The sequence below is a fragment of the Neophocaena asiaeorientalis genome, unplaced genomic scaffold (assembly GCF_003031525.2).
Source record: "Neophocaena asiaeorientalis asiaeorientalis breed wild unplaced genomic scaffold, Neophocaena_asiaeorientalis_V1.1 scaffold86, whole genome shotgun sequence".
NCBI lineage: Eukaryota > Metazoa > Chordata > Mammalia > Artiodactyla > Phocoenidae > Neophocaena > Neophocaena asiaeorientalis.
In genome coordinates this window covers 10,181,225-10,200,065 of record NW_020175039.1, presented here as the reverse complement: position 1 = coordinate 10,200,065, position 18,841 = coordinate 10,181,225, and the positions used below count along the sequence as shown (strand labels likewise).

Sequence of the window (18,841 nt, the reverse complement as noted above, 5' to 3'; positions counted from 1 at the left end):
ACTTTTTTTTGGGGGGAAGGATTGATATATTTATAAGTTTTAGTCTTCTATTTGTATGGTTACTCTTTCCAGTTATTAGGTTATCTTTAAAGATAACCTAATAAGGTTATTAGATGAAGGAGCTAGAAATTTGTGCCCTTTACATCTAATTATCTAATGTATACATTTTTGTTACATTGTGAACTCCATATAATAGGGACTTGTCTTGTGCTCAGTATATCCCCAGGGCCTGTAGCTGTGCCTGGCAAATAGGAGGGACTTATGTGAATGTGTGCTATTAACACTTTGGCTCTTTAAAAAGCTTTTGACAAAGTTCAACACCCATTTATGATAAAAACTCTCCAGAAAGTGGGCTTAGATGGAACCTACTTCAGCATAATAAAGGCCATATATGACAAACCTACAGCTAACATCATACTCAATGGTGAAAAGCTGAAAGCATTTCCTCTAAGATCAGGAACAAGACAAGGATGCCCACTCTCACCAGTATTATTCAACATAGTTTTGGAAGTCCTAGCCATGGCTGTTGGAGAAGAAAAAGAAATAAAAGGAATCCAAATTGGAAAAAAAGAAGTAAACTGTTACTGTTTGCAGATGACATGCTACTATACATAGAAAATCCTAAAGATGCTACCAGAAAACTACTAATGCTCATCAAAGAATTTGGTAAAGTTGCAGGATACATAATTAATACACAGAAATATGTTTTTTAAAACACTTTATTTTATATTGGAGTATAGTTGATTAACAATGTTGACAGTTTCAGGCTTACAGCAAAGTAATTCAGTTATACATATACATGTATCTATTCTTTTCCAAATTCTTTTCCCATTTAGGTTGTTACATAATATTGAGCAGGGTTCCCTATGTTATGCAGTAGGTCCTTGTTGGTTATCCATTTTAAATATAGCAGTATGTACATTTTTTTTTAATACACAGAAATCGGTTGCATTTATATACACTAACAGTGAAAGATCAGAAAGAGAGATTATACTAATGCTCATCAAAGAATTTGGTAAAGTTGCAGGATACATAATTAATACACAGAAATATGTTTTTTAAAACACTTTATTTTATATTGGAGTATAGTTGATTAACAATGTTGACAGTTTCAGGCTTACAGCAAAGTAATTCAGTTATACATATACATGTATCTATTCTTTTCCAAATTCTTTTCCCATTTAGGTTGTTACATAATATTGAGCAGGGTTCCCTATGTTATGCAGTAGGTCCTTGTTGGTTATCCATTTTAAATATAGCAGTATGTACATTTTTTTTTAATACACAGAAATCGGTTGCATTTATATACACTAACAGTGAAAGATCAGAAAGAGAGATTAAGGAAACAATCCCATTTACCATCACATAAAAAGAATAAAATTCTGAGGAATAAACTTACCTAAGGAAGCAAAAGACCTCTACTCAGAAAACTATACAATACTGGTGAAAGAAATCAAAGATACCACAAACAGTTGGAGAAATATAACATGTTCTTGGAAGAATCAATATTGTGAAAATGACTGTACTACCCAAAGCAATCTAAAGATTCAGTGCAATCCCTATCAAATTACCAAGGGTAATTTTCACAGAATTAGAACAAAATTTTTTACACTTTGACCAAAAGACCCCAGAGAGTGAAAGCAATCTTGAGAAAGAAAAATGGAGCTGGGGGAATCAGGCTCTAGGACTTCAGACTATACTACAAATCTACAGTAATCAAAACAGTATAGTACTGGCACAGAAACAGAATTATAGATCAATGGAACAGAATAGAAAGTTCAGAGATAAACCCATGCACGTATGGCCACCTAATTTATGACTAAGGAGGCAAGAATATACAATGGAGAAAAGACAGTCTCTTCCATAAGTGCTGCTGGGAAAATTCGACAACTACCTGTAAAAGAATGAAATTAGAACACTCCCTAACACCATAAACAAAAATAAACTCAAAATGGATTAAAGACCTAAATATAAGGCCAGATACTATAAAACTCTTAGAGGAAAGTATGGGCAGAACACTCTTAGGCATAAATCACAGCAAGATCTTTTTTGACCCACCTCCTAGAGTAATGAAAATAAAAACAAAAATAAACAAATGGGACCTAATAAAACTTTAGCTTTTTCCAGCAAAGGAAACCGTAAACAAATTGAAAAGGCACCCTGAGAATGGGTGAAAATATTTGCAAACAAAGCAACTGACCAGGGATTAATCTCCAAAATATACAAGCAGCTCGTGAAGCTCAATATAAAAACAAACAAACAACCCAATGAAAAAATGGGCAGAAGACCTAAATAGACACTTCTCCAAAGAACACATACAGATGGCCAATGAACACATGGAAAAATGCTCAACATTACTAATTATTAGAGAAATGCAAATCAAAACTACAATGAGGTATCACCCCACACCAGTCAGAATAGCCATCATCAAAAAATCTAGAAACAATAAATGCTGGAGAGGGTGTGGAGAAAAGGGAATACTCCTACACTGTTGGTGGGAATGTAAATTGGTACAGCCACTATGAGAAGAGTATGGAGGTTCCTTAAAAAACTAAAAATAGAGCTACAATATGACCCAGCAATCCCACTGCTAGGCATATATCAGGAGAAAACTGTAATTTGAAAGGATGCATGCACCCCAATGTTCATTGTGGCACTATTTACAATAGCCAGGACATGGAAGCAACCTAAATGTCCATTGACAGAGGAATGGGTAAAGAAGATGTAGTACATATATACAATGGAATATTACTCAGCCGTAAAAAGGAATGAAATAGTCTCATTTGCAGAGACATGGATGGACCTAGCAACTGTCATACAGAGTGAAGTAAGTCAGAAAGAGAAAAACAAATATCTTATAATATTGCTTATATGTGGAATCTTGAAAAATGGTAGAGATGAACTTATTGCAAAGCAGAAATAGAGTCACAGATGTATAGAACAAATTTATGTTTACCAAGGGAGGAAGAGGGGGTTGGAATGAATTGGGAGATTGGGATTGACATATATACACTACTATGTATAAAACAGATAACTAATGAGAACCTACTGTATAGCACAGGGAACTCAGTGCTCTGTGATGACCTAAATTGGAAGGAAATGGAAAAAAGAGTGGATATATGTATACATATGACTGATTCACTTTGCTGTACTGCAAGAAACTAACAATATTATAAAGCAACTATACTTCAATAAAAATTAAGAAAAAAACCATTTTGGCTCTTTAAGCTTTTAATAATTTTTAGAGTAGTTAATTGAAGATTTTTGCCTCTTTTATAGTATTCCTTAGGAGTAGGCATCGTTTTCCTTTTATGATGGGAATTTAAATAATTTTCTCTGAAGCTACATCTTGCCCCATTTAGAGTACTGTCTTCCTTTGCTGAGCTTTTATAGTAAGGAAATGTAATGCAGACCAGAAAAGTTTTATTGAGAGTCCTGAAGATTAGGCAGGAAATAATACTGAGTGGGATTACTAAATAGAAGATTAAAGTGTACCATCTTAAAAATAATGAAATACTTAGTTTTATCTTCTACCGGAAAATATAGGCATAACGAAAATTAAACGGCTGTTAATACTGAGAAAAACATTAGGTGCTTTACTAATAGGCCCTAATTTCACTTACAAAATTCACTTCTATGAAAGGTCAAAGAGTACCCAGCATTTCCAAAGATCCATTTAATTTAATGACTTTCAGAAACACACACTGTGGATAAAGATAATAATGAGGCCCATAAAATTTCATGCTTTAGTGTTTAGGTAATTGCTTGTTAAATTAAGAAGGTATTTTTTTCCAGACATGGGTATACCCCTTTCTTTTTTGGTTAAGAATATAATGAAAGTTTGCATCTAATCTAGCTGAGTAGTATTTTGGCTATCTGACAATTATTCCAATAATAATTGTAGTGGGTTAAACAAATTTATTTATAACCAATTGAAGAGAATGAAATAGTTGGTAATTATACAGTACTGTTATCAGAAATTACTTTGATTCAAGTTTGCATACGAAAAAATACATGACAAAGATGGCCTACTTTGGTGCATGTAAACAAGAAAATGTTTATATGATACATTTTGCCAAATTATAATAACAGAATAACTCAATAAATCTATTATTAAAAGCTTAGTAAAAGCTATTCAGTTAATAAAAATTATTTTACTTGGAGCATTCAGTTAAAAATAATTTTTTAGAGTACATTATTAAATTACGTTAATATGTTAAACATGGAGTTTTGGGGACAGTGCTTTTATAGTATGAAAAAATATGAGTATCTTGATATTTTATAATTTAATTATATATTTTGATATGCTGCTTTCCTGAAATGGGGAAGTTAGTCACTCTGCCATCTCATTAAGGAAAAGCATTTAAGTAGTGTGTTCTTTATGATATACAAATCTAAATAGAATGTTTCACTGAATAACTTGCTTCATTGTACTTGAAATAGAATTTATATATTTGGTGTCTGTCTTAATAAAAGTTTTTCTTAAACACAATGATGCTTTACTAATATAATGAGAAAATACTATATAGTTTAAATATTAATAGCTTATATGAATATTTCAAACTTTATTTTTTAGTACAACTTTTATTTTCCTTTTATTAAGCAAATGGGCAGCAGGAAGGTCATAATAGGAGAAGCATCACCATGAAATGAATTTAAATTGATTCACTGAGTAGACTTCATTTGTCCAAACAGAAAGCAAGTCTCTGAAAACCAATTTAACGGTCAGAAAAACTTTATAAAGTCCAATACTTCAGTCAATTCCTATGCTTTCTTTCCTGGGATGAGTACAAATAGGACTTTAAGTGTATATTTAAAAAGTGAGTTGTTGCAGTGCTGCACATTTGTGGTTCTGTTTAAGAAACTCTGCAATATTATTTTTCTAAGTTTTTTTAAACCTATTATGAGTTTACATTTCAGATAAGATAAATAAAATATAAGCCCATGAAGTAATTCATCAAGTTGGTGTAGACTCGGAGTTTTAGTAGACTCAAAATCGATGTTCATAAAGTTTAAATTCTTTTATAAAGATATACAAAAAGATCAGTGTTACTAATAATCATGTATTCTGATATTTTTGATCCCTTAGGGGATATTTATTTACCTACTGGCATGTCCCCTATTTTAGGTAGATAAATGTAGCTGTTTGAGGAATTGAATATATCTGTTCTACTATACTAAATAGTAATGATGATGATGATGATTACAGTAGCATTTATTGAATATTTTCTATGTGCATGATAGTATATGACACTTTACATACTTTTCTTATAAGTGAATGTGAATTCAAGTGATGTTCTTGTGTTTTCACAACAAAATGCCAACTCAGCCATTTATGTTTTCTAGTCATTCTACTTAAACTCACTCCTCCTTATACTCACTTCTCGACTCATTAGGCACATTTTGGTGGCAGAGGGGTTCTCTCTTTTTTTTGGTCCATCTTCTCTCACACATACACACAGAGTTAAAACCTGGAAAGAATAAACTGTTTATCTAATAGTTGGAATATTCCACAGATGATTTTTCAAGTCTCGATATTTTAATCAACATTTTCTTGTGCCTTCAAGATTGTTGGCCTGGAAAGGAAGTTGAGGGTTAGATGGTCAGACCATGAAGTACTGTGACACAATGTTTATTTACATGTGGTCAAAACTACAACATTGACAGTAGAATGAAGAACAGTACAGGTCATCCAAAATAAGTGGGAGGTGGTAGGGGAGAAAGAAAGAAACTTGGAAGAATGGAAAAGACACTTTCACCATATGCCATGTGTGGCTTGATCTTTCAGCAAGAAGTCTCACTGGTCATAATATGTGCCATCCGAAGTCTGAAAACCTAAACTCATACCAGTGCTCTGGCACTATCCCAGCCACCATTCCTCAATGATTGCTCTGACATAGCTTCTAAAGCAGAAATCTATTGCATGCATTTATTTCATATAATCTGAATTTTGAAATATGAGAGGCAGATTTATTCCATTCTGATCTTTTTGAGAGCTGTCAGTACTCAAATTTAGTCCATCCATTTTTCAGAATGTTAGAATCTCAGTGCAGTAGCACTTTGTCAGTTAACTAAGACTGTTAGATAACCACTTTTACATTATAAATTATATTTTACATTATTACATTGAAACTAACTTACATTGTAGGGGTGGGGGAAACATTTCCATTAATTTTTTCACATACAACTTGGGCTGAGAAAGAATACTCTCGCTTGCTTTATGCCAGGGGTCTACAGAAGATATATCCAGTTGAATGCTTCTGTATCACAACACTGATATTGAAGACTTTTCTCATTAAGTTACCAATTATTTTAGTAATATGATCTGTAGGTGGTATATATTTTTCACATGCCTTACCAGAATGAAATCTTGGTTTTCTAGAATTTATACGCTTTCTTTTTTACAATTATCAGAACTAAGTAGCCCACTTAACCATATATTCAAGCAAGTTCAGAATTAAATTTTGTAAAGTTTTTTCCTTTATTTGTAATTATTTTGAATTATCCTATTTTATGTGTATTTCAATTTTATAAGCAAATTGTCTTTGAAAATAGATGGATTATATGTTATTGTGGCAGCATACCTTTAATTTTCTTTTATTTAAATGAAACGTGAATAAATGATAGGTTTGAAACTACAGGTTTTAGCCTGTTCATTCCCCACCCCCATATATGTTATATTGGTTGGGATATTTCAATGAGAATTGTAGTGGAATCTTTGCTTTTCAATAATCTTTTGAATTGCTTAGTACTGGATTTGAACTGATAAGTAAATAATTTTTTCAGAAAAGAATTAGCAGTGATTTTTAAAGTTGTTATTATTTTTATTTTTCAGCAAGGCTAGAGAAGATCTGCTGAAAACTCAGAAAGAACGTGATTTTCATCGAATGCACCACAAGAGAACAGTCCAGGAGAAAGACAAATTAATCAATGACCTCAAAGGGTAAGCTGCTAGTATTTGTTGGCATATTTATCAAAGAACTATTTAATTTGTGTTAAGCCATTTGGCCATGGAAGAAAGTTCCAGGTAAAGTTATTCATTCAGCATTTATTGAGCATCTACTGTGTGCCATGTGTTTGATACAAAGATGAGCAAGTTTAGGTCCTTGTTGTCAAGGTTCCCAGAGACTATTAAGATGTGTAATGGGGGAGGAGTTAAACAGAAATATAGTGAAATATACTGCATTGTTTTTATGCAAGCCAAGAGGTGGTCACCCCAACCAGATTGGAGAGTGAGATGGTTCAGGGACCTATTTCTAAAGGAAATGAATTGTAAAGTATGAGTTAACAGGGTGAGGGAGTGGGGTCAGCGCCCTGTGCAAAGGCACCAAGTCACTGGAGGAACATGACATGTTCGCCAAATTGTAAGAATGGAGAGCAAAGTGCAGAAGCAACTTGACAAGGGCAAGGTGGAAGGGGCCACATACTGCATAACCTTGAATATTTCCTAAGACTTTTAGAAATTACTCTAATGATACTCAGATTCACTTCCCTCTGCCCTCCTCGTCTCCCTGACCCCCCCCAACCCGCCAAATAAGAAAAGAATTTATAATCTCTAACTAAAATTCTCCTTTGCTTGTTCTAGGGCAGTGCTGCCCAATAGAACTTTCTGTAATGTTATAAATATTTTATATCTGCACTCCCCCATATGATAGCCATTCGTCACATCCTCTACTAAGCACTTTCAGTGTGGCTAGTACAACTGATGAATTAAATTGTTGATTTTATTTAATTTTAATTAATTTAAGTTTAAATTTAAATAGCCACATTTGGCTAGTGGCTACTGTATTGAACAACATAGCTTAGGGGTGGTCAGGATAATTGCTGTCTTTAGTAGTGATTATGGTCATTATGACTATTATGATTTCTTAATTATAGGCTGTCTCGAAGGAATCAATGTACCTTTAACTTAGCAATATATTAGAAATTAGCGTTTTTCTGATTTTTCTTAATTGAATCTCTATAGAAATCAAAACCAGTTTAATGAAAGAGATTGCATTAACTTGAAAAAAAGGCCTTGAGAGTGTTTATTCATTGACTTTAATCAATGCTTTTGGTTTCATATTTTGGTCTAAATTATTTTTTTGATTCATAAAATTGTTCCAAGTCCAGAAAAATTCAGAAAAAAGTCTTTGAAATGATTTGTTTTCCTCTTAACAATAACATTAATTGAGAAGTAGTACAATGTAATGGAAAGAGCTTGGATTTTGGAGTCACATAAACATTGGAAGCCTGGCTCCACTACTTACCTTTGTGTGTTCATTGTAATTCTGTTTCTTATCTGTAAAAACTGTCATAATAAAAGTACCTAATATAGTGTCTGGAACGTAATAGATAGTAAGTACTTTGCACATACCCTAACATTGAAAGTATGTGCTAAATATATACTATTTCACGTAGATTTCCCTTTTGCATTTTTATACAGGTCTCTTTTTAGAACTGTATATTGTTTTAAAATTTTTTATATTTTAATATTTGGGAATTAATTTTATATCTTTTATATTTGGGAATTATTTTACTCTCAGGACAATAAAGAGGCCTGTGGCTCTTCTGAAGTCATGTAGAAGTCTATAAAGGTAGCGAAGCTTTTTCTTGTACAAAGATAACTAATTGCTGTGCCTTCATCAGGGTGAGGTACCCATTTGCCCAGAGGAAAAGCCCAAAGGTATTTTAGTAATTTTGTGTGTGTGTGTGTGTGTGCATACATACACATACACATACGTGAGTTTGAATCACAGTACATTCTTCATGGGAAAGATCTCAGGTTTGAGTCCATTCTCACCCTCTGTGCTGATACAGGCAGGCTTCAGTACTTCAGTTACTTGGGTTGATGACAGTCTCAGAGCACCTTGGTATCCAGCTGTGGCAGCTGAAATATGATTGTTCACTGTTGCTGATGTTGTATTCATGGTAAATTGTTGTTTGAGTTTTTGTTTTAAATTATTTTTTTGAGACTTCTAGCCTATGTGTAAAATATATCATACTTGTTAAATTTCCTAGAATGTTTAAAAAGAACACTATTATAATTTATTTCATGTAAAAATTCAGCATTTTCAGATTATACTTTTTGTAATCCTTAGGGGCCCCAGTGAAGAAATCCACATTACATTGGAATATAACTACACTTAGTGTATATTCAGCTAGCCTTTATTTCCATATTTAATCAGTAAGAATAATGTCTCCATTGAACCATCTGGATAAATCACTAATATATTTTTTCTAAGGACCTAAAACAAAATTTCATTGATGAACTGAGAGTCCCCAAAAAACTAGTCATGAAGCTAATCAATCACCAGTGAAGTTAATCAGTCAGCAGTGAACACCTTATCTTGTAATTGCGCCGTTGCATAATAAATCAGCTATAGAGAAGAGGGTTTTTGATTCCAGGATAAGTTAGGGTCTGAGTTCTCTGTGTCATATTTTACCCAAATATTTCAATGATGTGTCTTTTTATCATAAACCACAAAAAGTTAACCTTAATGTTTTCTCTAAATTGTTCAACTAAGTTGTAATTTGTTGCTTTTACCTCTCAATTTTTCAGAGTTTCCTGTTTAACATGAGTGACTTATCATGAATGTACTTATTTTCAGAATTTTTAATACCAACATTTAGAACTTATAAGTGGATGCATTATGAGGTTCTTATGGAATTTATGAAACAGTCACACTCTTTCAGTCTGATTAAACAGAAGATTTCTGTGAATGTTGTTTCCTTGTTATATCTTATTGGTATTTATGTGTTGCTAATTCTTTGCACAGAGGATAATCCAGTCATGTCTCATGAATGAGTAGATGCCAAAATCATCAATAATGTTTTTCCTTCAGTTGCCCACAGACTCAGCACACAATGTTTTGTGTATATAACTCTGTACCTGAATATGTGTTTACAAATGTATAAATGTCCCTAGAAGTTTATATTATATAGCAAAATGTATATATGCTAAGTACATTAAGTAGAATAGGGGATGAAGTTATATATACTACTTATATCTTTTATTTTATTACTCTCTCTTGCTTTGCTGAGTGTGACTGAATTAATACACACTAAGTATAACATATATAAAATACATATTATTATATATAATATAATATATATCATAATTTTCATGCTTAGGTTTTATTACTGTCATCAATGAAGTATAATCAAAATTATGTTGAGAAATATGATTTATAAATCAATGGCTTTCATAAATATATTCATGAAAATATTTTATAAAATGAGGACTACTGTTTTAATTTTTTAATAAAAACAAATGTAAAATTATTTTGGGAGACTTCTGCTTTGAGTCATATAAGAATAACTGGTATAAAGCTAGCTCTCCAGCTGGTACTGGACTAGCTGTCCACTGTAATGAACTACAAAACTGGACAGAATTTTTGGTGTTGTTTTGTAGATTAGAACTAGGATGTCTAAGAGGAGGGAAATACACAAAGTGAGCAGCATGATCAGCCCAGATTTCTGTCTGGAGTCACTTTTCAGAAAATAGTATGACAAGGTGGGACCCAAACAGACCACGGTAGTCTTGACGAGCTGACGAGGCAGAGGTCGGAGTTCAGGGCTGCTGAGAGAGCTAGAATTTGCAGGACAGGGTGCACAAAAGGAGGGAGGTACATGAAAAGGTACTTGAGAAATATCTGTAGTGGTTCCTTTTAGTCTTTGACCAGATACTAAGTTGTGGAAGTACATGGTAAGAGAACATGAAGCCTGCAAAGAACAGCTCCTGGGCAACTGTGTGCCAAATGGAGATTCCAGAGATTGCAGATGTAGGAGTTCTGACCAGCTACAATGGAGAAAGCTCACTGAATACTCTGAGCACTCAGTTAAGACCCTTGATAAACCCTGCCATAGGAGCTGAGCTATTCTAGTCTTGGAGAAGGAACTATTTTAGACTTGCCCTATAAAAAGCTTAAAGGTAAACTTCGAAAGGCCTCTGCAGCAGCTTGCAGCACAGCTGAAGTGTTAGCTCCTTCTAGGGCAGGAGGGCCACCTCTGCAAGCCCATAGGGCCTGAGGAGGAGTGCTACAGAAACAACATTGTCAGGAACATCCTGAGCACCAGAGAAAAAGAAGTCATTTCATATTGATGAGAGTCAGTTCATCAGAAAGATATAATATGCATGATTCTAATATAAGACTTGAAAATATATGAAGCAAAACCTGATAAAGCAGAAGGGAAAAATAGATATTTCCATAGTTATAATTGGAGATTTTAACATTCCTCTTGTAGCAATTATTAGAAAAATAGGAAAAAATTCTCAAGTTGACAGAATAGGACAAATTAATTGTGCATAATTGATATTTCTTGAATTCTGTCAATACTTTGGGCTTTTCAAATGCCTATGGAATGCTCACCAAAATAGGTCGTATGCTGAGCCATAAAACAAATCTCTATAAATTTCAAAGAACTGATATCCGTACAAAGTATCTCTGACCTCAATCAAATTAAATTAAAAATCAATGACAAAAAGCTCTGGAAAATTTCCAAATAACTGGAAATTAAGTAACATATTTCTAAATCACCCATGAATCAAAGAAGAAAATGAGAAAATATTTTGAACTGAATGATTTAAAATGTAACATTAAAATTTGTGGGATTCAGCCAAAGCAGTGCATAAAGTGAAATTGATAGCTTGTATTAGAAAAGAAGAAAAATTTAAACTAATGGTCTAATCTTGTACCTTAGAAGCTCAAAAAAGAACAATTAAATACAAAGAAAGAAAAAGAAGATCAGAAACCAATAAACTAGCAAAGTTATAAACATAAGAAAAATTCAACAAAATCATATATTGGTTGTGTAAAAATATAACAAAACTGGCAAAATTGATAATAAAATTGTCAAACCCTAGATATACTAATTATCACCAAATGTTGGCAAAGAGGTGAAGTAACCAGGAGTCTCATATATTGCTGTTGGAAGTATAAATTATGACCCAGCAATTCAACTCCTAGGTATGGTTTCTAAGAGAAATGAGGGTACCTAACCAAAAATATCTTATATGACTTGTATAAGAATTTTCATAGAAACCTTATTCATAATAGTCCCAAACTGAAAACAACTCAGTTCTTCATCAGCATAATAGTGGATAAACACATTGTAGAATATACATACAAAGGAATAGTACTCACAATAAAAAGGAATGAATTACTGATATATACAACAACATGGAAGGATCTAAAAAAAAATTATGCTGAGTGAAATAAGCCAGTTTCTGAAGAGAACATGTTCTATGATTCCAAGTATATGAAGATCTAGAATCTTCTGAAATGTTAGAAATGCTCTATATTTTGATGACAGTGTGGACTACCTGGGCATGCATGAAAACTCAGCTGTAATACTTAAGGTCTATATATTTCACTCCATGTAAATCACGCTTCATAAAAATGAAAAAAATATTTTGAAAGCATTTTCAAATAAAACAGATTCTTAAAATTTATATCATATGTTGAGATGAATCGAGATATCAAAATATTTTATACTTAATTTTCTTAATATGAGGTTATTCATACTTGTTTTCAAGACCATCCTTAATTTTGATGTGAATGATACCCTTTCTGTTTAATCATCTATTGTTTGTAGCCCTTGTCTTTTTGAAAATTATTTCTAATTAAAGAAACTGCAATTTTGTTTTCTGTCAATGAATAGCAGCAACTTCTGGGTGCATACTTGAATACAACAAAAGTAAACAGAGAACTAGTTAACCCAAGAGAAATGTGACTTTCCCACCTCCACCTAGGTTGCAGGGAAGTTGTATGCCAAATAATACTTCTTGCACTTCTTGGCTCTGTTGTGTTGACCTTTATATGGTTAATTCATTTCTTATTCCAATGCAAAAAAATAGAAAAAAGATTTAGGTGTTATATGGAATCACTGATTTAATTCAATTACCCTTTAAGATGCCCTTTATTTTTCATAGGTTGAAGTTACATTACGCATCTTATGAACCAACTATAAGAGTATTATATGAGAAGCACCACGCTTTACTGAAGCAGAAAATGCTGACCTCTTTGGAAAGAGACAGAGCAGTGGGACAGGTAAAGAGACCATCCAAGCTACCTGAAAATGATTTTTAACCATTTAGTTTTTATAACATTATTAGAAATATTGGTTTTGTTTCTGAGTTAAATTTTAAAAGATTTCTCCCAATTGTCATGCTGTAAAAAAGATTAATTTGGAAACATCCAGGAAAAGTATTATATCCATTTTAAAACTACAAAGATTATTATTGAGTTAAAACTATTTAATTAAAATATAACTTTTTAGGAGATTATTAAAATATAGTTACAGAGAAAAACTCAGCCATTAAAACATAACAACATTTAAGCTGGGTTTTAAATGCCAGCTTTGACAGCTATAAACCTGGACCTTACCTAAACACTTTAAACTCAGATTTCTCATACATAAAGTATAACCACAATGACCTATCTTTTAATATTGTTGTGAAACTTAGATGAGATAATGAATAGAAAGTCCATGCAATTCACCCCCAAATGAATATTTGAAACACCTAGTTACTGACCCAATTTTCAGTCATTTTTGCTGTTGACACCCATTTTCATTCTTCTTGCAGGGTTTTTGTATAGGCCTAGGCCTGGGGTAGTGGTAAGGAATCTCTAGTATAGAATTCAAGAAAAATAAAACAAAATGTTTCTTGGCCACATTAAAAATATGTAACACTTTATTAGAAAATATGAAACTGCTACTATGCTTAACATTCTTTTATTGTTTTCTGGAGATTTTAATTTTTGGTCAAACTTTCAGAAGCTACAGAAGCTTGCACGATGGTTAAAAAAGTGTGAATGATTTTATTAAGACATACTTTAATCAACTGTATATTGTCTTTTCTTGAGGATAATCTTCAGCTACTACAATGAAAACATCACTTGTCTCCTTGTTTTTTTTTTTTGCGGTACGCGGGCCTCTCACTGCTGTGGCCTCTCCCGTTGCGGAGCACAGGCTCCGGACACGCAGGCTCAGCGGCCATGGCTCATGGGCCCAGCCGCTCCGCAGCATGTGGGATCTTCCTGGACCGGGGCACAAACCCGCGTCCCCTGCATTGGCAGGTGGACTCTCAACCACTGCGCCACCAGGGAAGCCCTCCGTGTTTCTTTGTGCTTGAAATTTAATTGTGTATTCTTGAATGTATGAATTGCATTAATGGTAATATTGCATAAAAATAGTTTAATAATAGTTTACATTTTTATGGTACTGTATTGTCAAACCTTCAGAATTTCATCTCTTTGCTCTTTTTCATCTAACCTGTCCCCACAGCCTCCCAAAAAGAGACAGTTCTACAACCCGGAACACTGTGAGCTAGATTCAGGTTGCTCCTGCTTCTTTTCCTGCCACAAAACAACTTAGACTTTTGCTCCTCATCTTACTCTCCTTTTCCCCCTGTTTTCATGCACATCTCCCTATTACTCTTCTCTCAGGAGGAATCCATCAGTCCCCTGGCCATACATTCCCAAGTGACCACGTATACTTTGGTGTCTCTGACAGACCACTCAGACTAAGTTTCAATATTCAGGGATATCAGGGCCTTCCAGGCATCCATGATGGCAAGTGCCTACACTCTCCTCCAGGTTGTTGATTTCTACATCTGCCATCTATCTATCACTGGACTGGATCTTCCAGGCAATATCAGTGTGATTAGGGCTAAGTTATCTTCCTGGAATGGCCATCAGTTCCCCTATCTCTAACATGAGGTTAGATCAAAGGCCATATTAAGGACATATTTAGGCCATATACAGTCTTTGGGTTTCAGATTGCTCATCACTGGTTTGGTTACAAGAGCTAAGGATTAGGAGTGATAGGAGTCAGTCCCAGCTGTGCTACAAAGTAGCCATGTGAACATTCAGGTAACTTTACATATATGTCTCTTTTCTCATTCATTAAACAAAGATAAAATTACTTGCCTTATGATTGATATGTATCTAAAATGAAAACATGTTTAAAAATGAAAATCATTCTCTCTATGAGGAAGGGTTGAATTTTACACACTACCATTCAGATATGTAAAGAACTGTATCTTCATTATCTACAACTTACTTTGTCTTTGAACCCCTACTCCTGCTGAAGGCAAAATAAAACATAACCTGCTATTAAAGACTATCCAGATCTTTCTGGGTTAAAACAGTCTCTTTGAGTTTAACACAGGGTGTTTGAATGTTATATTAACTGATTGTTTAGCTAAAACATATCTGTCAGTGTTAATTTTCTGTCATTAAATAGCATCCTTTTCTTCTCACTCTTCCCAGATGGCTCCTAGTACAAGAGACCCTTATGTGTCCACTGGCCCGAAGTCTACATGCTATCCTTTCGGCCTTCACTTTCTAGTGTAGTGTGACTGGTTTGGTTATATTCCTGGTGTTTAGGTACATGGTTCTGGGTGGTGCTTTTGAGTGTGAACCTAATAAACCTTGCTTATTCCATGGCCTCTGCTACACCTTCTGTGAGATCCTTAACATCTGGACCTCATTGTCCTGACTCTCATTCATTGTCATTTCCTTATCATTTCCTTAAAAACCTTATCTTAATGACCATTTAGCTTACTGTGTTTCTCTTAACATATAGACTTCTCAAATACTTTGCATGAAGAAGGGTTAGTTTTTAGAATTTTTAATGCTATTTAGTTTGTATATAAGAGTGAAAGTATACTGTGAGATGACAAAAATCTAATAAGTATGTGTTTATAAATTCTTTTGATAGATAATAAACAATGTAACTTTTATTTATCTTTAAAAAATATTTTATTTATTTATTTAATTTATTTTTGGTTGTGTCAGGTCTTAGTTGCGACACGCAGGATCTTTTTTGCAGCATGCGGCATCTTTCGTTGTGGCGCACAGGCTCTTCAGTGAGGCACGTGGGCTTCTCTCTGGTTGTGGCGCCTGGGCTGCAGAGTGCATAGACTCTCTGGTTGCGGCACGCAGGCTTAGTTGCCCCGAGGCATGTGGGATCTTAGTTCCCCGACCGGGGATCAAACCTGAGTCCCATGCATTGGAAGGTGGATTCTTTACCACTGGGCCACCAGGGAAGTCCCCAACTTTTAAATTTATTTAAGTCTTATGGAAACATCTATAATTTAATTAGTTTCAACTTTACAGAATTGCTGAAAATGTCCAAAATTCTGAATTAGAGCCCCATATTTCAAAAAAGATAAAATATAATTTATTTGTTAGAATATATATATATGTATAATAGATTACATTTTATCGTTTTTGGATCATGGGGTTCAATTTAGGATAATTCTAAAAGATACATACATATATATGTATGTATTTCTAGGTCTGTCTGCTGAGAGGGTCTAGAAGTAATGACACTGCAGTAGCAACAAGTATATCCAGTGCCCAATATCAATTTCTTATACTATTCTCCAATAAGAGGAAGTAGTTAGTGCTCCTTGGAGAAGTAGCTGAGTGTAGTCTGGGTAAGGAAAATACAAGATGAGCCCGGGTGAGCATTTGGGGCATCATGTTGTGCTAGAAATTAGGAAATGTTCATAATGTAAAAAAGCAAACAAGGAAGGAAGGAAGGAAAGAAGGAAGGAAGGAAGGAAGGAAGGGAGGAAGGAAATACCCAATATGATAATGGAGTATGTCAAAGGACAAAGGAACTATTGTGGGCAACTATAGATGGACCACCAACCAAATTTGGTTTGGATGTTGAGCCTGATGATGTACCATGGTAATGCATGGCATTAACAGGGGAAACAGGGTATACAGGAACTCTCTGTACCATATTTGCAACTTTTATGTAAATTTTACACTATACTAAATAAGAAATTCGTTAAAAACTTTTATAATCCATTTGGCATCCAAAAATAGATATAAAATTTTCACTTTTTTTCCCACCCAGGCATTTCATGAGCACTAATCCATAGATTACAAATTATTATCCGCTATTTTCCATTAATAAGGAAATGTTGCTACTCAATGATAGTAGAAAAATGTGTGTATCTGTATATAATTAAATAGATGATATTTTGTGTTGGTATAATCATATAAGGGATGAGATAGCTTTTTAAGGTTGAATTTTTAATTTAAGTCTGTTTTTCAGGAAATATCAGTAAATGGTATGCCACCAAACTAACAAATTAAATAAAACAAGGAGTAGGTTTGTGGGTGGAAAATGAGTTAAGAGTTTTAGGGTAACAACAGTCTCTTCATATTTTACTTCCCAAGTAATACTTACCTCATCTTTTATGGACATAAAGATGAATTAGGCTGTTGTGAAGCAATTTCAACAGAGGAGAAAACTCTCAAAGTAGACACCTGAATAATTATCATTAAAAGTGTGCAATGAGTATTGTTGTCTCAGGAAACTATGCTGTGAAATAAATGTTTCAGGCGTTTACCCATAATAGATACTTAATACTTGCCATGGAATTGAATTTAAACTTAATAAAATTATGTTTTCTTTTGTTACAATTAATGTTTAAATTTTTAAAATACATAGGAATTAATCCAAGAGAAATTAATGTTTTCTATATTTTGTAATCAATATTTAAACATTGTATTTTAACCCATTTTTTGAGTTATTTAGTATATAACCTCATATCTTTGGATTTTACTTTATAGATTTCTGGACTTCAAGAAACACTGAAGCGTATGGAAATAGGGCATAGTTTCCATGCTCCTGAAATTAGAGGTAAAAGTGAAATATAATAAAACTGTAATTTATTATAGGTTGGTGATTTTTCAATCCTATCAGAACTCAAAATGCTGATAGGGTGACTTCTTAACCTTATATTTGAGGCAACTATTTTTAGGCATTGGAAAACATCACAAGTCACAGAAGGCAAATGATAGAAGGAAAATTTGTAAGTTGAGCTTCACCATCATCATGACTTTTTGTCCAGGAAAATTTCCAAACCAAACTCTATGGCGATGGAGGTCAAGAAGAGCATGGCAGTCCTGTTTGAACTGAAAAGGCAGACTATAGTTCATAAGTTGTTGAAGCATCTAGAATCTGTAGGAAAGGGCACCAGATAAGAGGGTGCTGCAATGAACAGTGGCCTGGTTTGTGAGAGAGTGTACTATGAGTCCTTAGATGATGGCTGGGCTACACATGCAAGAATACCTGAGATTTGCCAGAGAGAAAAGACTCTTTAGGATTAAGAGGGGACCAGTGATCTATATTTCTCTTTTGTGCCAGTACCATACTGTTTTGATTACTGTAGCTTTGTAGTAAAGTCTGAAGTCAGGGAGCCTCATTCCTCCAGCTCCATTTTTCTTTCTCAAGATTCCTTTGGTTATTCTAGAGATTGTCATACTGAGTGAAGTAAGTCAGACAGAGAAAGACAAATATCATATTATATCACTTATATGTGGAATCTAAAAAAAGGGTACAAATGAACTTATCTACAAAACACAAATAGAGTTACAGATGTAGAAAACAAACTTATGGTTACCAGGGGGTATGAGGGGGACGATAAATTTGGAGATTGAGATTGACATATACACACTACTATATATAAAATAACTAATAAGGAATTACTGTGTGACACAGGGAACTCTACTCAGTACTCTGTATGGCCTATATGGGAAAATAATCCAAATAAGAGTGGATATATGTATATATATAACTGATTCACTTTGCTGTACACCTGAAATTAACACAACATTGTAAATCAACTACAATAAAAATTAAAACCAGTAAAAAACAGAAAAACAAAACAAAACAAAAAGAGGGGACCAGGGATTCTAATTGTCAAGCAGTGATGGGATATATTGGCGTTCTGGCCAGGCCTGGATTGAAAGACCTCTTCAACACCTTGGTGACACCATATTAACATTAACCATACTATACCCACCCTATAAAACCAAAAAGAAAGCTTACACAG

General features: G+C 33.8%; 1 protein-coding gene across 1 annotated transcript in view; it reads left to right on the top strand.

Annotated features, from left to right (window-relative positions):
* SPAG16 (sperm associated antigen 16) overlaps positions 1–18,841 on the top strand; it is an 843,476-nt gene that overhangs the window by 33,853 nt on the left and 790,782 nt on the right. Inside the window, exons 6-8 of the mRNA XM_024763282.1 lie at positions 6,836–6,943; positions 12,914–13,031; positions 17,577–17,646. Of these exons, the coding sequence (XP_024619050.1) occupies positions 6,836–6,943; positions 12,914–13,031; positions 17,577–17,646 (296 nt within the window). The remainder of the gene's footprint in view (positions 1–6,835; positions 6,944–12,913; positions 13,032–17,576; positions 17,647–18,841) is intronic.